This window comes from Nannobrachium achirus (assembly GCF_963921795.1).
Source record: "Nannobrachium achirus genome assembly, chromosome: 19".
Lineage (NCBI taxonomy): Eukaryota > Metazoa > Chordata > Actinopteri > Myctophiformes > Myctophidae > Nannobrachium > Nannobrachium achirus.
In genome coordinates this window covers 28,040,256-28,054,203 of record NC_137826.1, presented here as the reverse complement: position 1 = coordinate 28,054,203, position 13,948 = coordinate 28,040,256, and the positions used below count along the sequence as shown (strand labels likewise).

The 13,948-nt window shown below is 42.6% G+C and overlaps 1 protein-coding gene across 1 annotated transcript; it reads left to right on the top strand.

The window, feature by feature from the left end:
- The first annotated feature begins 7,492 nt into the window (after positions 1-7,492).
- Positions 7,493-12,928, top strand: timm22 (translocase of inner mitochondrial membrane 22 homolog (yeast)). The gene is made up of 4 exons (XM_080748813.1): positions 7,493-7,745; positions 8,611-8,807; positions 11,521-11,593; positions 12,666-12,928. Exons 1-4 carry the CDS (start codon positions 7,496-7,498, stop codon positions 12,740-12,742), a joined length of 597 nt encoding a protein of 198 aa, XP_080604939.1. The 5' UTR covers positions 7,493-7,495; the 3' UTR covers positions 12,743-12,928.
- Positions 12,929-13,948: the final 1,020 nt, after the last annotated feature.

Sequence of the window (13,948 nt, the reverse complement as noted above, 5' to 3'; positions counted from 1 at the left end):
AAACAAGCCGCTCAAAGCCGTATCTCAGAGATGCCTGCTGCTGCCTCCTTCTCATCCCCTGCTATGCTCCTTGTACACTGAGTGGGAGGATTCCATAGAAACACTACCATAGTTATCGGTGGGAGAAAATAAATGCACTTCTGAACAGAGTAAAGGAATTCCACCCTGCAATATCACGGTCCAAGTCCACTAGACACACACTGTTGAGCAGCATTAAGCCTCATCTATAGGGATGTTCTCTACTCTGTACTGGATTAATAGCCTACAGTACATCAGGGGTCTTCAACATTTTCAGGCCAAGGAGGACCCCTTAGTTGAGAGAGATGAAGCAGGGACCCCCACAACCCATAGATACTATATAGTGTCATTGTTTGACAGCCCAATCATCAGTGTATTTTGGATTCATGTCAATTTGTGTTTTCAGATATTTAACCACTTGAACCGTCAATACTTAATAAACTTGACCTTTCACTCTGTACCTCTTTTCGCTCTGAACCTCTTTGTCGAAAATAGCCAATCTACAAGCTCACAGGTTCTCAGAATATGGACGCTAGGGTTCAAGTGGTTAATATAAAAAAGAAGAAAAAAGTTTCAAATACTCAAAGATTTGGAGGACTCTGAGGACCCCCTAGAAGGCTGGGGCTAGTCCCGTTTGGTCGGTGTAGCGATAGGGCGGTGTAGCGATAACCTTTCCAACAGACTGTAAGCGATCTTCATCCCATTCATGCGTTTATCGTGCGCTTGCCCAGGCCTTACGGCCTGGGCATAAATATAACGATTACATTCACCACGGCTTCGTAACTCTGGCCCGCTCTTCGCGGGCACTTGCGCCTGCGGCGCTCGGGCGCGAAGAGCAGGACCAAGGTCCGCTGGCCTTCGCGCCGCTTGCAATGTCGTGGACAATAACTGTGACATACAACCATTGTATTGCTCGTCATCAGTACGGTAGGAGAGCCCGTTCGTACATTTGCCCCTGTTAAGCCCTTTGCACACAGGACAGTTGCGTTTTTTTCGTTTGCGGCATGAATAAAACGCATTGGATTTGGTGTGCAAGGCTGTGCGGAATCGGTGCTGCGGAGCCAAAAAGGAGTCATAAAAGGAGTGATGAGTTTTTTACCGCATGCGACAAGACGCACGAATCGAACTGGGTTCGATCGAGAAAAAAAAAACGCACGGCGGCAGCCACTCGTCGCACGGCTAATTCGGAGCCGGTGTGCATGAGGTCGTAGAGAATCAATGTTTTCTTTTCAAAAAATTATATTATCCGTTTTATCCGTGCGGTTAAACGCGCCTGTGTGCAAAGGGCTTTAGTCCACTTCGCCGTCACTACACCGCCCTATCGCTACACCGGCCAAACGGGATTTTCCCGAAGGCTGAAGGCTATTTAATGGACACTGTCTGTTGTTGTTTTTTCTATATCATTCATACCAGGAGAGGCAAAAAGACAAATGACACAAGGGTCAACGCTCATTCTGTCATCATCTAAAAACTTGATGTCTTATTCATTCACTACTCTTTTTGCTTTGAATTCCTCTCACAACACAGGGAGAATGTTATTGTTTTTGGATTATATTGCAGGCAGCGAGAGAACCAGACATAGTGTCAAGACCGTATCTCTGCTATTGCTCCGACTAAATGACTCGGCTGACCCATTTATAGAAACGGCAGCATTCCTTGCAGTTAGTGAGTCAGGACTACGATTCTTCACAAGTATGAGATGAGGCCCGCTTCCTGGACATTCTTGAAGTAAAAACAGCCGAGGAAGAGGCCTGGCGTTACCTTTCTTCACAGTAAAATGAACTTATACGACGACGTAGTAAAGTGCCGTGCAATTGCCAGGATTTGCTCCACTGGAATTTGATACATCCATCATGATGGGATGAATGGAGAAGAAACCCCATTTGCCAAATGTTAGATTCCAACCTCCTTGTCTGAGCCTACTGTCTCCCCTATCAGGAAAACAGAGGTGCCAATGCAATCTCAAACAGACCGACCCACAACAGAGTATTTTAAGCCAGTGCTTCAGCAAATTATGTGACTCTGGCAGTATGCATACCAGGTCAGGCCTTTTGGGGAATAGCCTACTACAGCGATTCCCAACCTGTGGGCCTGGGCCCATTTGTGGTCTGTGAGAATATTGCAAGTGGGCCCCCAAATAATTGGAAAAACACTAAGATTAAAAAGTCATGTCAAGTCATTATAGGCTCACAACGTCTCAAATCGTGACACGTTGTGAGCTTGTGGATTGGCTAATTTATTTAAATTATACATAGCCTAAAGTGATAACAAAAATCTAACTGGATACAAGAGGTAACGTTATAATATTGTGAATGTGACTGGTGGTTAATTGTGAGACTGATCAGCCAATGAGGCCAGTGGACGAAGTTCTCTACCCTGACTATTAGTGTTCTAGTACTTTCATAACTGACCAGTCCAGGATAGGGAATACCCACTGGGCCTCATTATTCCACTTAGGCCTACACCAGGGATCAATACAACATCAGCACCTCCAAAGCTGAGAGCAAGTCATTAACTACAGTACCATTACAGGCCCTCACCTTGACCGAGACCTTCCTTTTCACCTACGAATGAGAGCTGCACCGTGTGTCCACATTACAATGTAGACTTCTACATATAGCTTAGAGAAACCACCGTGCACACAACACTCACAATTAAAAGAGGCTTAAATTGCATGCACGGCCAAACAGCATCACACAAGTGGAAGAAAGCCAGCAGCACTCACAGATGCATTTCAGCTGAGCACTGAGACCTGAGAACGTTTACAGAGCTTGACTGCAGTGCAGTGCAGTGAGCAACTGATCCCATGTAAGGAGGATTACACATATTAGTATCTACTTAAAGGACATGTCGCCCTGCTTACCACAGCTGGACAAGGTGAGTCCAATAGCTGTTCTTAATCTTCACCCCACCTCCAACTTGTTTAATATGTTATATATACAGCACAAGCAAGCTGTTACACACATTAAGGTTGATGTGTTAAAGTCTCCACATTTTCTGCATGCATTGCACACGGCAACAAACTACAGTCAGAGTCTGATCTGGCCTAGAAAAGTGAACTGCAGTGAGGACACCTTGAATTCCCCTGCCTTACAATGACACACAGTCACATATGCCTGGTAATCATCTTTATTGTGCAGACTCAGGTGAGCAGGACATGTCAAGGAGACCAACAGGCATATTCCTTACCTAACAAATCATCCCCAACTTGCACAACTGGACCTGGCCCAGCTCTTCGCATGCTGTAAGGCAGGGGTCTTCAACAGGGGGTCCGCGACCCCTAGGGGGTCCGCGGAGGTACTGCAGGGGGTCCACGAAATTATTGGATTTTTTTTTTTTTTTTTTTTTCACATTTATGTTAAAAAATAAATCATGATTCTATCCATTTTGAATAGCTTGAATACATGATTACTATGCAATTGACAGATTGTTGATATTATTGACATTGGTTCTCAGTTAATAAGTAGTATGTTTAGAAATGGTAGTGGTACGGCCCACCCTGCTCGCTGTAACTTGTACATGTTTAAAATTAAAAAAAATATATATGTCGTAGCCCCGACCCCCCCACCCTCGAGGTGGTAGGGGGTCCCTGCTCCATCTCCCCATCAGTTTGGGGGTCCCCGGCCTGAAAACGTTGAAGACCCCTGCTGTAAGGCCATGCTAAAAATAGCACACCTGAATAAAGTTGCTCAGCAGAGGACTGTGAGGACAGCAACACAGGAGGAGTAGTGAGGAGGAGGCACAGTCACTGCTCCAGGCCTTCTGAGGACACGCTGGGAGAAAGAGCTCTAGAGCCCCACCGATGCCACATTTTTGGGTCTGATGCCAATTGCCAATCCTGATTTTGAAGAGTCCTGGGACCATTGATTACCAAAGTTTTGACTGATATGTTTGTAAATAAATAGAACATTGTTTCTCAGTGTGGGATTCAAGAAACGACCAAGGGTCCGGAGTTTTCAGGGAGTCCCCGCAGCTGAATGACCGTTAGGAACCAAATGGACCCTTAAGGGTCTGTAACGCTGAGTGTGTACAATCTCAGAGTTAAAAAAACAACAACAACATCTTATTAAATGGGGGTTTGAGGCCTACTGCGTTATCATAGGTTGTATTCAGTGCAGAGCTCATGCCTGGCTATCATTCTGACTGGCACTGAGAGCTGTGGACTCAGTCTAGTTAGTACAGTGTGTCCTGAACAAGGCCCCTAGCTAGGACTGTGTCTCCCAAACAGTGGATTGGGACACATTTCTGGATCACAGACCCATTTTTATGGATCGCAAGTAAATATATATAGGCTATATATTTTTTTATTATTTCAAATGATTTTCAAAATCAAACATAAAACATTTTTTTTTTCATAATCAAAAAGAATTCCATGAATATAAATAAACTAGTAAGACGCCGCAGGGCGACATGCAAGTAATTCTTGTCCATCCACACCTCAGGCCACCTAGCGGCCACCGCAGATACAATGGTTCACAACCCGGAAATAAGCGGCGGTCGAGTTGGATGCAATTTATTTCATGCCAAAAATAATGTATTTTACAGAGTAGGTGGGGTGCTGAGGGGTTCACCACCGTGGAGAATAGACTTTCAACAGCGCAAAACGACCTTTGGTTTGGTGAGTAGTGAAACGGTTTTGTTTATTTTCACTAGTATTGAGCGCTCGGCGGGGCCGACAATCTCGAGTCCATGCGTTTCCCGACGGGTCTGTCAGAGCTTCACCGGGAGCAATGCGGGATGTGAAAGCGATGGACCAGAGCTATGAGAGCCCAAACATGCTTACTCACTTATTTGTTATGTGTTAGTCCTATGATGTCTATGACATCTGACATCGTACCCTTTTATGCACATACAAGGAGATCCCTGTCTGTAGAACCAGCCGTTAGTGTGGCATGTGGCCAATGTGGCCTCCATATATGGGCATTCCCATATGAATCCTGTTAGCTTAATATTGATGACATCAGGGAACTCCATATATGGGCATAAAAGGGATTCTGTTGAGTGTGACATTGATTGATTGAAGAATTTATTAGAAGTTTGCAATAGAAAAAAGTACAGTTTCATGACAGTACAAATCACTGGTACAAGGTCAACTAAAAGGAGATCCTAGAAAGCCGAGGCTTATTTCCACAGGAACCACACTTTAAGTAGAATATAACATTGAAAGACAGGCGGATAGAACATAGTACTTTATCTAGGATAATATCAGTTTCAAAAGCATAACATCAAATATAAAGGCAGAAAAAAAGAAAAGAAAAAAAGGGGGGGGGGAGCATGGGGGCTTAGTCTATTTACACAGTGAAGCCAGAGTGTGATGTCAGAGCAGCAAACCCATTCTGTTAAGAGTGGTTCCTCTGACATCACAGTGATGTCCAAGCGTGATGTCAGAGCGACAAACCCATTGAACCACAGTGTCAGGTGTTATAGACAGACAGAGATACGGACAAGCTGTGACCGTTCACATACTGTCGCAATAAATACGTAGAAATAATTGTACATCTACATTACAAGCATCGTGACGTGTTACGGCGTCAGTGTGCTTGTGTGCTATTTTCACTCATGTGATCCCAGGGACATACTGTAGAACATTTCTCTTCTGGGTCTCAAGCTACAACGTTTGGGAACCACTGCCCTAGAACATCAGCCAAAGACATATTTTAAGTTATTTCCATTTCTTGGAGGGTTAGCAAAGAAAAACGAGGGGTGTAATTATCTACAAGCACTTTTCACATTGACTGACAGTGAAATGACTAGGCGCTCTACTGCTGACATCTGAACTCTTAACCCTCAGCCTGATCAAAGGAACACGAGAAAGTATAAGGTGTGATTTGTCTCCAAATTTGTTTTTTTCTGGATTAGCTGATACATTCTACAGGTCTACACTTGCAGACACAGCATCCTCTGTGTTTCACAATTGGGCTTATACTTGGAGGAAGAAAGTACGGAAAATAAAATACAAATATAAGTGTTTTGTTAGATAGTCTTTGGATATACAGCAGTATAACATAGGGATGTATGAATTGAGTACAATGGACCACAATGGAAACAAGCACCCTGGGACTTTGTGTTATTGTTACTGTACTGTTAACAAGCTTGTTCATGCAATCAATCAATCAATCAATCAATCAATCAATCAATCTTACTGTCCAAAACAGCTCATCAACAACTCATTTACAAGACTGTCTTTAGCTAGCTAGGTGGACAACTGCAGCAACAACAAAAACAGTTATTTGCCAGGTCCCATTCCAAAGTGTGACATTTATGCATAAATCATTCCCAATCTTTTTAATTGCAAAGACCCCACGCTGATTACCAGTACTGTATAGAGATAAGAGGTTGAAGTGTCCACGTTGATGTGCTGTTGAGCGCCCTTCCACAATCCACACAGTAATTTGAAGCCACTGCCGGACACAATGTGGCGATAATGTTTATGTAGCCGTTTTGTCATGAATGAAACGCCGCCCAACAACAGCGAGGGAATGGGGTCTATTATGTTCACATTTCACAGACGGTGAACAAAGTATCGAAGTTTACCGCTTCAAGATTAAATCAACAACATTAATTGGAACGGGAAGGGAAGTTGAAAGAGATTATTGCTGTGGCTGTCACTCGGGCAACAAGCGGTTGTCTTTTAAACTCATTCTGCTCATTTTAGCACGTTGCCGTCAAGAGACGTTCAATAAAAAATAAATAAGAAAATGAAACTGACAGCTGATCTACAGTATTAGTATGTGGCATGTGCCACCTGACAGGCTGACAGCAAATGGTTTCAACATACAACCCGTATCTCTCTTAGTTTGTAGACAATAAATACACACAATTGACACAAACGACAACAGGATCAGATATTCGCGCAGATGGAGGCACAGCAAGAAAACGAGTGTTTGATCTGATCTCACCTGTTCAGTGTTTTATCTTATATTGCGGCTGAGTGTCAGTGTGTTGCTGCTGCTGTCAAACTCTCCCGGTCTGGTCGCTCTAAAGCGCGCCACTAGGTGGGGCGCGCGAGTTTGGTGCAGTGCTCAGCCTCAAGCGGACTTCTGGGTCGTGTAGTTCTTTTCGGCCCGATCCCATGTTTTGTATTCATTTGTTCTGTTTGTCCAGCTAAATATGAGGTGGAAATCACAGGTTGAAATGCCTTCCCTTCCCTGCGAAATGCAATGACACGCGTGTCCGATGTTAGAAGACAACAAGCGATCATGGTTCATTCATGGCCCGCTCAAGGTCATCTCTGCAGTATCACATATTGTGTCGAATATGCCGAAGCTAATACGAATACACGTGAGACGTGACAAAGGAACCAATTCTTTATTGAATATATATACATGCGATTATTATCTATGACTTTTGTTGAAAAATACAAGTGGGGCATCATGTAATTGTACTAGACGGGACGGCTGTGTCGAATCTACATTTCATTTTTAATAACTGCATTTACCTAGTGGACTCTCTCTCATTGGAAAACATGGCTGCGCCCATGGATGCCGCAAATGCTGCTGTCTCCGATTTACAAGGATCATCCTCGAATACTTCGAGCGATGACATACAACATTTTCAGTATAGCGTACTCCTGGAGCACCTTATAGGTGAGAAGAAGCAAATAAAGGAGTTAAACCCCGTTATCATGGGCGGCCTGGGCCCGGTGCCCTACAAGACTGACGAGCAGAAGATGATCGAGAGAGGAATGGAAAGCTGTGCCTTCAAGGCAGTCCTTGCGTGTGTTGGAGGTCGGTGCTTGCTTCATAATATAAAACCAAACCATCACAATATTGTGTGTGTGTGTGTGTGTGTGTGTGTGTGTGTGTGTGTGTGTGTGTGTGTGTGTGTGTGTGTGTGAGTGTGTGTGTGTGTGTGTGTGTGTGTGTGTGTGTGTGTGTGTGTGTGTGTGTGTAACCCAGACATCTTTAAATCTTTGACAGCTAATAAACCTGGATGTTGTGGTTGATGGAAGAGTCCAGAGAAGTGTCTATATTAGAGATAGTCTGCACCTTTGACCCTAGCCTAGAAGAAGCTTTCATGACCAAGGTCATTAAATACCAACAACAACCACTTCTACATATCATCTTAGAGCTGGGCTACAGGTGCATGCTATTTGTTTTATATTTGGCAGCCTAGGTAGGACATACCCACCCCCCACATGGTTGTTGGGGGGGGGGGGGGGGGGGTTCAACAACTTGGGATGCCCAAAGTATTGTGCTGTCTGCTCTAATTGGCAGCCGCCACATATGGCAGAGACGCTGTTACTTAGGCCTATACCCATAGAGTACTGAGTGGCTTGGATGATGAAGACATGAAGTCATGATGTTGTGAATGTCCTTACTGCACCTATAATATGTGTGTCCTTGTATGCTCACCTTTGTGTGGACAGTGGACATAAATACATGTTAAAATGTGTGTGTGAGAGAGAGAGGTGCTTCTCTGCTCACCAGGAATGTCGATTCAGTGGAGTTGTGCTTGTGATGATATTGAGGATGGAAGTGCGTAAAATGTCCTACTACTACAGTCATATTTTATTGAGGGTAATGATGGACCCACTAATGTGCAGTGAGTCAGTGGGTTACATTTACTAATCACATTAATTGTTTGCCGCAGGTTTTGTCCTTGGAGGAGCTTTTGGAGTTTTCACAGCAGGCATTGACAGCAATGTTGGCTTTGACCCCAAAGACCCCCTGAAAACGCCGACAGCACGAGAGGTTCTCAAGGATATGGGCCAGAGAGGAATGTCATATGCTAAGAACTTTGCCGTCATTGGTGCCATGTTCTCCTGCACAGAGTGCATCATTGAATCAGTAGGTTACAGTTATCCTTTCCTTATGTACTGTATACAGTATGTATGGCAAAGTTAACACATCATCATGTGAAAACTTTACTGGCCATGAAGATGATCAGTGAGTCACTGCCTACGGCTACGCCACTGATTGCTGAATTCACCTCCATAGTGTAAAGCAATGGTGTGTGAAAAATATAACCTTTTAGCCCCAAAAATGGATACTACTCTAAATTCTATTTTTCATTTCCTGAATCTAGAGTTGCAACACCAACCATTGACAGTCCATACATCCAAAAAGAAAAGTCCTATCTGATCTGATTGTATTAAACAACGTTAAACTCACCAACATTGCAGCTGTACAGAAAACTTGGATTATCCTCTTTACATATATCTGCAAAGTTCTTTGTTTCATAAAAACTCTCAGTAGACTTGTTATGAGTTACTTTAGGTCAATAAAGTCTGTGCAGGTGATTTTTTTAGCTAATTGTTGGAATTTGGAAGCGCTCTTTGGAAATCACTCAGCGGTCCTGCATGGTGCATACCACCTGTTTCTAAATTGCACACACTTAGAAAAACTATCACCTGCATGTCATGGGATTTATTGACGTAAAGTACCTCATAACATGTCTACCATGCATTTTTATTAAACAAATACTTTGCAGATACTGCATAACAGAGATTAGAATAATTCAAGCTTTCCATACAGCTGCAATGTGGTGAGTTTAACGTTGTTTAATACAATCAGATAGGACTTTTCTGTTTGGATGTATGGGTTGTCAATTGTTGGTGTTGCAACTCTAGATTCAAAATAGAATTTAGAGTTGCTTGTGGCTATTTATTATACACAGTCTGCCACCTAGCGACCTGTTGTGCACACTACATCATTTCAGTCCCAGGGCATCTTCTTATGAACACTGGAAATAGTGTCAATGCAACGGTGAGGTCCCGGGACCTCTACAGACCGTTGTCGTCTAAACATGGCCTCAGTCACAAAATTATGGATAATTGAACACTGATTCTACTACTCTCCTCTAGCACTAGAAGCATTTCTGCCTGATTTTATTTCTATTCTAACCACTGTGACTGGGATTCTAAAGACTGTATTTATTTTGAACTTCCCTCATTTTAAATTTCATTGTAAAAGGTTTTAACCATGCTTCTTACAGTATGTACATATTTGACATTGCTCGTACTATATTAGGAATATTTGACTTGTTTTCTTGAAAGTGCACATTTTGGTAGCTTTTACAATAAAGAATTTCGCCCCCTCATTTACACTTGTAAACTTGTGACAATAAAGTTGAAAGTCTCCTTAGCAACTTGGAAACTAGCACATAACATTTGCTTTGATGAGGGAATACATAGGTCGGGTTGGGACCAGCTGATGTACTGTAGAGTGAGAGACCACCAGACATGTTGTATAACACATAATAAATGTTTGAGTCCCATCATTGTTTGCTAGAAATATGGCTAGTAATAATGGTGTTTCCCTCAGTGGTCTCAACTAGAGCCCGACCGATATATCGGTCAATTCGATATATCGGTCGTTTTGGAGGTATCGGTATCGGTATCGGTGAATTATTCCACCGATACCGATATATATTTTTTTTGATTTTTTTTTTTTTTTTTTTGGACCCCATTAAATCTAGTAAACATGATTTCAATCGCGATTTTGCATGTTCCACCCCCCATACAACCCCATCTTTCATACAGGGCAGCTATCTTTGCTTACATAACATGTAAAACATAATGGCTATTTTCTCAAGAATGCCTGAACGGATTTCCAATCTGATTTTTTTGTTTGAAAGCTGTGAACAGCCTGCACAAACATGGTGCATGATCTGTGCATGGGCGTGCATGATCTGTGCACTATAAATGACATGGAAGTCTATGGAGATTTATGGCAGGGAGAACCCAAAGAAGGCATATTTAATTGGCAGTAACTGAGTTAATTGTCTGTAACATGTCTGCGGATAGAGCATGAAACCCTGAGTTATATAGGCCGATGTGTGGGCAATACCAGAATTATCCAGCAGAGTGCAGTATAATAGTCCAAGATGCAAGCCAACACTACTGGAGCTGCTGCCTCTCGTGTGTCGTTCACTCACCACATGCACTGTCTAACTCTGATTTTTCATGTTGCGGTGGAGGAAGGTGTGTAGGCCTATGTGAAAATCCACAGAGAAATATAGATGTCTGACTATAGACTATAGAACTTGTGTTGTTTAATTGCTTGGCAATGCATTTACGTTTGGATAAAAGACACATATTAATTCATAAACGAGACAAAACACAGCAGAACCCCCAAATTAAAAGAGTATTATTATCCAACAAGCAATAGAAATTCATAACTGCGACCAAACTTAAAGTTTGACATGAAAAGCACAAAAAAAGCAATAATCTGACCATTTATCCGAGGGGCGAGCTGTCAATTAAATGATCTTAAATGAATAAAAAAAAGATTTTTACAAAACATCGGTATCGGTATCTGTATCGGTGCTCTAGCACTCTCCAACATCGGATATCGGTATCGGTCGGAAAAAATGGTATCGGTCGGGCTCTAGTCTCAACTACTACTACTACTACTACTACTACTAATGTTAAATATATTCCTTCCTGACAACACAGATTTGTCTAGAATCAGAGTTGGACTAGGTTGGATAAACATACTTATTTTTTACCATATTTTTTATTACCTGTGATATTGAAAATACTATGCCTTATGTTTACAGCACAGAGGAGTATCAGACTGGAAGAATGCAGTTTACAGCGGTTGTGTTACTGGGGGAGCAATTGGATTCCGCGGTATGTGAACCTGCATTTGTCGTCCTGTGTTTAAAGGGCAACGCCAGACTAAATAACATAGAGGCTTATTTTCCTATTTATATTGATCTTAAATGACTTGCCATTAGCTCCATTTTGCAGAATTGCCCCTGACATCCAGTTTCCCCAGCAGACCTCAGCAGCCTTCATAGCATAGAGTTTTGAATGAATCTGTTATTAGTTACTTGGTTGTCCCACACAAGCCGCCGTGGTCTGCTAAACAGATGTTTGCGACCTAACTATCAAAACCTCTGTCTGCCATGTCACACTTTTGCCCTACTCTTATCTCCGGCACCGTTGCCCCTATCCATGCCAAACTTTGCACACACACTCCTTGGCTGGCAAACCACAACCTTCACCCCTCATTTCTCACATGGCCCTCTTCTAGCGCCACTATCTGGCCCATTTTTGCAAAACACATTTTTGGACACTGTTCCTACAGATTTTGGCCTAAAATCAAGCAAAGCACAGTATCTCTAAAGTCATGTCATCAACATGGATCTGTCACCTTTCCCATATTCCTTCCTGATTGGCTACGACTGCCTTCTAAAGTTTGTGTATGTGACATGACGGTCGCTTATCTCCCGATTAGGGAGTCTTACTAGCTGTTATGTGTTTTGCTACGTACCGGGCAAGACGCGCTTGGCCAGTACAGTACAATCACTTTGACAGCACGTTGTGCCAAACGCTCAAAAAACAAGATTTACAAGAATGTGGCGACTCATGTGGGACAGCCAAGGCATGGGTGTTTGTGTAATGACTATTAATAACAACTTATAACAGATTCATGATTTTTTTTAAATAAAAAAACACTTTTGACCGCAACAAATAATTTAAGTTGCAATCTACTTATGGGATCCCCTCTATGCTATGAGGGCTGCTGGGGAAACTGGACGACAGGAGCAAAATAGACCCCATGGCAAGTAATTTGGGATCAATAATATAAAAGTAAGAAAATGAGCCTATATGTTATTTAGTCTGGAGTTGTCCATTAAGCAGTTTCAGTGTTACTGTGTTTCAGTTGTGTTCTGACATCTCTTTCTCTGTTGTGCAGCTGGTCTCAAGGCAGGCGTACTGGGATGTGGAGGCTTTGCGGCTTTCTCTGCTGCTATCGAGTATTACCTTCGATGAACCATCAGGGATTTCTATGGACATTAAAAACAGAAGAAAGCTATGGACCAGAAAAAGACTTTTGTACATAATAAAATGTATTTACATGTTATCAGTGACAGTCAATAAAGTGATCAGAGATTACTTCCCATGTGCTAGAACAGTAAAACTGATGCTCTGTTTGAGAGGTTGAGTACAGTGCTGCCAGCTGTATTATGAGCATAAATGACTTGAAGTATGTTTGACTTCCCGAAGCTTTGCTTTTTTTAACCCATTCAGGCAAGGAACACATTTTTGTTTAGTACAGTATGTAGCAACATGTTTGTTTTTGTAATTTATGAATAATATCTGACATCGGGCCTAAATGAATTAAGCACCTGAGGTCTTAAGGATAACAGGAATACACAGAAATACTGGACACAGGATTTAACTAGGATAACTTCTCCCAGTGGTCTCATGCCATGGCACAAGTCCTTGGATGCATCTCAGGCCCTTATTGTGTCAAACCGGAACTAGAAGTCGGTCCACCATATTGACACTTGTGTCAAGGTTTGTCCATACAGTATGTGTTCAAATACAATGTCCAAGTATTTGCCAGGGAATCACTGTGTTTACTACTTATTTATATCCAGAATTCTTCCCTTACAAACCTGCACTATCCACACAGATTAAATCTATTTGCTAAATAGTTACCGTATCAATCGTCCATGTATCATATTGTCAACCTTGTATCGTGATGCATATCGTATCGCTTTTAAAATGTTACACCTATTGAAAAGATAGATGTGACAAGAAGGTCACCACCCTCTAGTTTAAGGAAAGGAGTACGTACGTCAGTACGAGGGATAAGGTAGAGTGTGAAGAGGTGAGTCTCCAGACTACGGCAGACAATTGTGAGTGAGTTCAGTTTACTTCTGACTGCAATGGGGAGTTTATTCCAGAGTCTACTCTGGGAGGAGAGACATGTAGGACATTGTAGGCTGCGTCCTGGGCGTTTTAGTGAAGCCTCGAACAGCCTTCCTATGTTTAGAGACTGTAGGGTTGGATAATGTCTTGAAGCTATGCCTTTGGGTACATTGTGGGCCAATGCCTGTTTTTTGAGCGGTGGTCACACCGTCTCCATAGCGTGGCCGTGTGTGTATCCGTGCGTGCGTGTGTGTGTCTGTCTGTGTGTCTGTAGCCTCTGGTGTATGTAGCCTGAGTACCCTGGGTGACCAGAGAGGTGCT